Here is a 1,568-nt window from a genome sequence, read left to right on the forward strand (position 1 = left end):
CACTGTTTTCGTACTATAGCACAGTGTACCATAAATGGTACGTCCAACCCTTTTTTAAAAAAATTGTTACAATCTCAAAGCAGCTAAACAATTTATATTTATCACGTGCTTGTATTTATTGAAACGTTTACATATTGATATTCAGACTGAAAAGGACAGGATTTGTACTTAACACTTAACTAAAATTACTGGAACATCTCACTAAAAATCTTCATCACGTGACAGACTCGTCAAAGGTTAAAATCAAAGGTAACATCAAAGTACGGCAAAGAGTTAATGAAAAGGGTTAATTATACTAAAGATACTCACAAAATCTCTCAGCCAACACGACGACCACGCTATACCGAACAATTATAGTTGTCAACAGCAATTACTGCCACTGCGCCTCCTACGATCCGCAGAACTGAATCACAGAAACAGATGCGCGCGTATCGCGTGTCAACCCCTTGCGCCATCCACCTTCTGCTACCCCTAATTAATTCACCGATGGACACCGACGCACGACATGGACACACCAGTCACCATTCCCTTGCTCTCAGTCATATTTCATAAGGCGACTTTTTTTTGTCTTCGCGTCGTAATAGGGCGAAAGGGAGGGTCGTCGATACCCGCAACGCAGGGAACGCGCGTCTCCGCGATGTCGCGTGACCCAAGAAAAACCACGAACGCAGGCGCAACGTTATTTCCAACAACCGACGAAACCCCTCGCAACATTCTAGTACGAAGTGAGCGCTCAAACGCAAAACAATGTCGAAGCGGGAGGTGATCCCATCGGGCTCAACAGAGAAAACCGACTACAAGAACTACGTGAATTTAAGCATCGAGCTGAACCGCTGGCTGTTGAAGCCGATAGGCGTCTGGCCGCATTCGAGCAACGCTTCCAAGTCCCAGCTGTGCTTCGACTGGCTGATGAACGTTGTCTGCTACTTCCTGATCACATTCCTCATCGCGCCTAGTTTGCTCTACATGTGGCTCCAGGAGGAGGAGTCCCACAAGAAACTGAAGTACTACGGCCCGCTGATATTCTGTATTATGACGTGCTTGAAGTATTATTCGCTGATGGTGCATGCCAGCGACATCCGCGAGTGCATCAGATGCATCGAATGGGACTGGAGGAACGTGCGACACTCGGAGGACAGGAGGATCATGATAGTAAACGCGTACTTTGGAAGACGATTAGTGACGATTTGTTCGTTTTTCATGTACAGCGGCTTCGCTTTCTATAACATCGCGGTGCCGCTCAAAGTCGGGAAAGTCCCGATGGAGGATGGCAATGGAAGCTTTCTGCCGCTGGCGTTGCCATTTCCCAATTTGATTCTCGACGCAAGGCGCAGTCCTGTCAACGAGATCTTTTTCACGATACAATTTTTTGGAGCACTGTTGATCCATGGCGTTAGTGCGGCGGCGTGCAGTTTGGCGGCTGCTTTCGCCGTGCACGCCTGTGGCCAGATGCAGGTGCTTATGAACAGGATGGGGTACTTGGTGGATGGCCGGTTTGACATGAGCAAGACCACCAATGGCAGGCTCGCCATGATCGTCGGCCAACATATTCGAATACAGACGTATGT

The 1,568-nt window shown here is 48.0% G+C and overlaps 1 protein-coding gene across 1 annotated transcript; it reads left to right on the forward strand.

Moving 5' to 3' along the window:
- Positions 1–288: 288 nt before the first annotated feature.
- On the forward strand, positions 289–1,562 carry LOC144477858 (uncharacterized; the record flags this gene model as incomplete). Its single annotated transcript, XM_078195593.1, has 1 exon — positions 289–1,562. A coding segment is annotated over exon 1 (815 nt), but the record flags the coding sequence as incomplete, so codon positions are not given.
- Positions 1,563–1,568: the final 6 nt, after the last annotated feature.

The sequence above is a fragment of the Augochlora pura genome, unplaced genomic scaffold, assembly GCF_028453695.1.
Source record: "Augochlora pura isolate Apur16 unplaced genomic scaffold, APUR_v2.2.1 APUR_unplaced_4550, whole genome shotgun sequence".
Taxonomy (NCBI): domain Eukaryota; kingdom Metazoa; phylum Arthropoda; class Insecta; order Hymenoptera; family Halictidae; genus Augochlora; species Augochlora pura.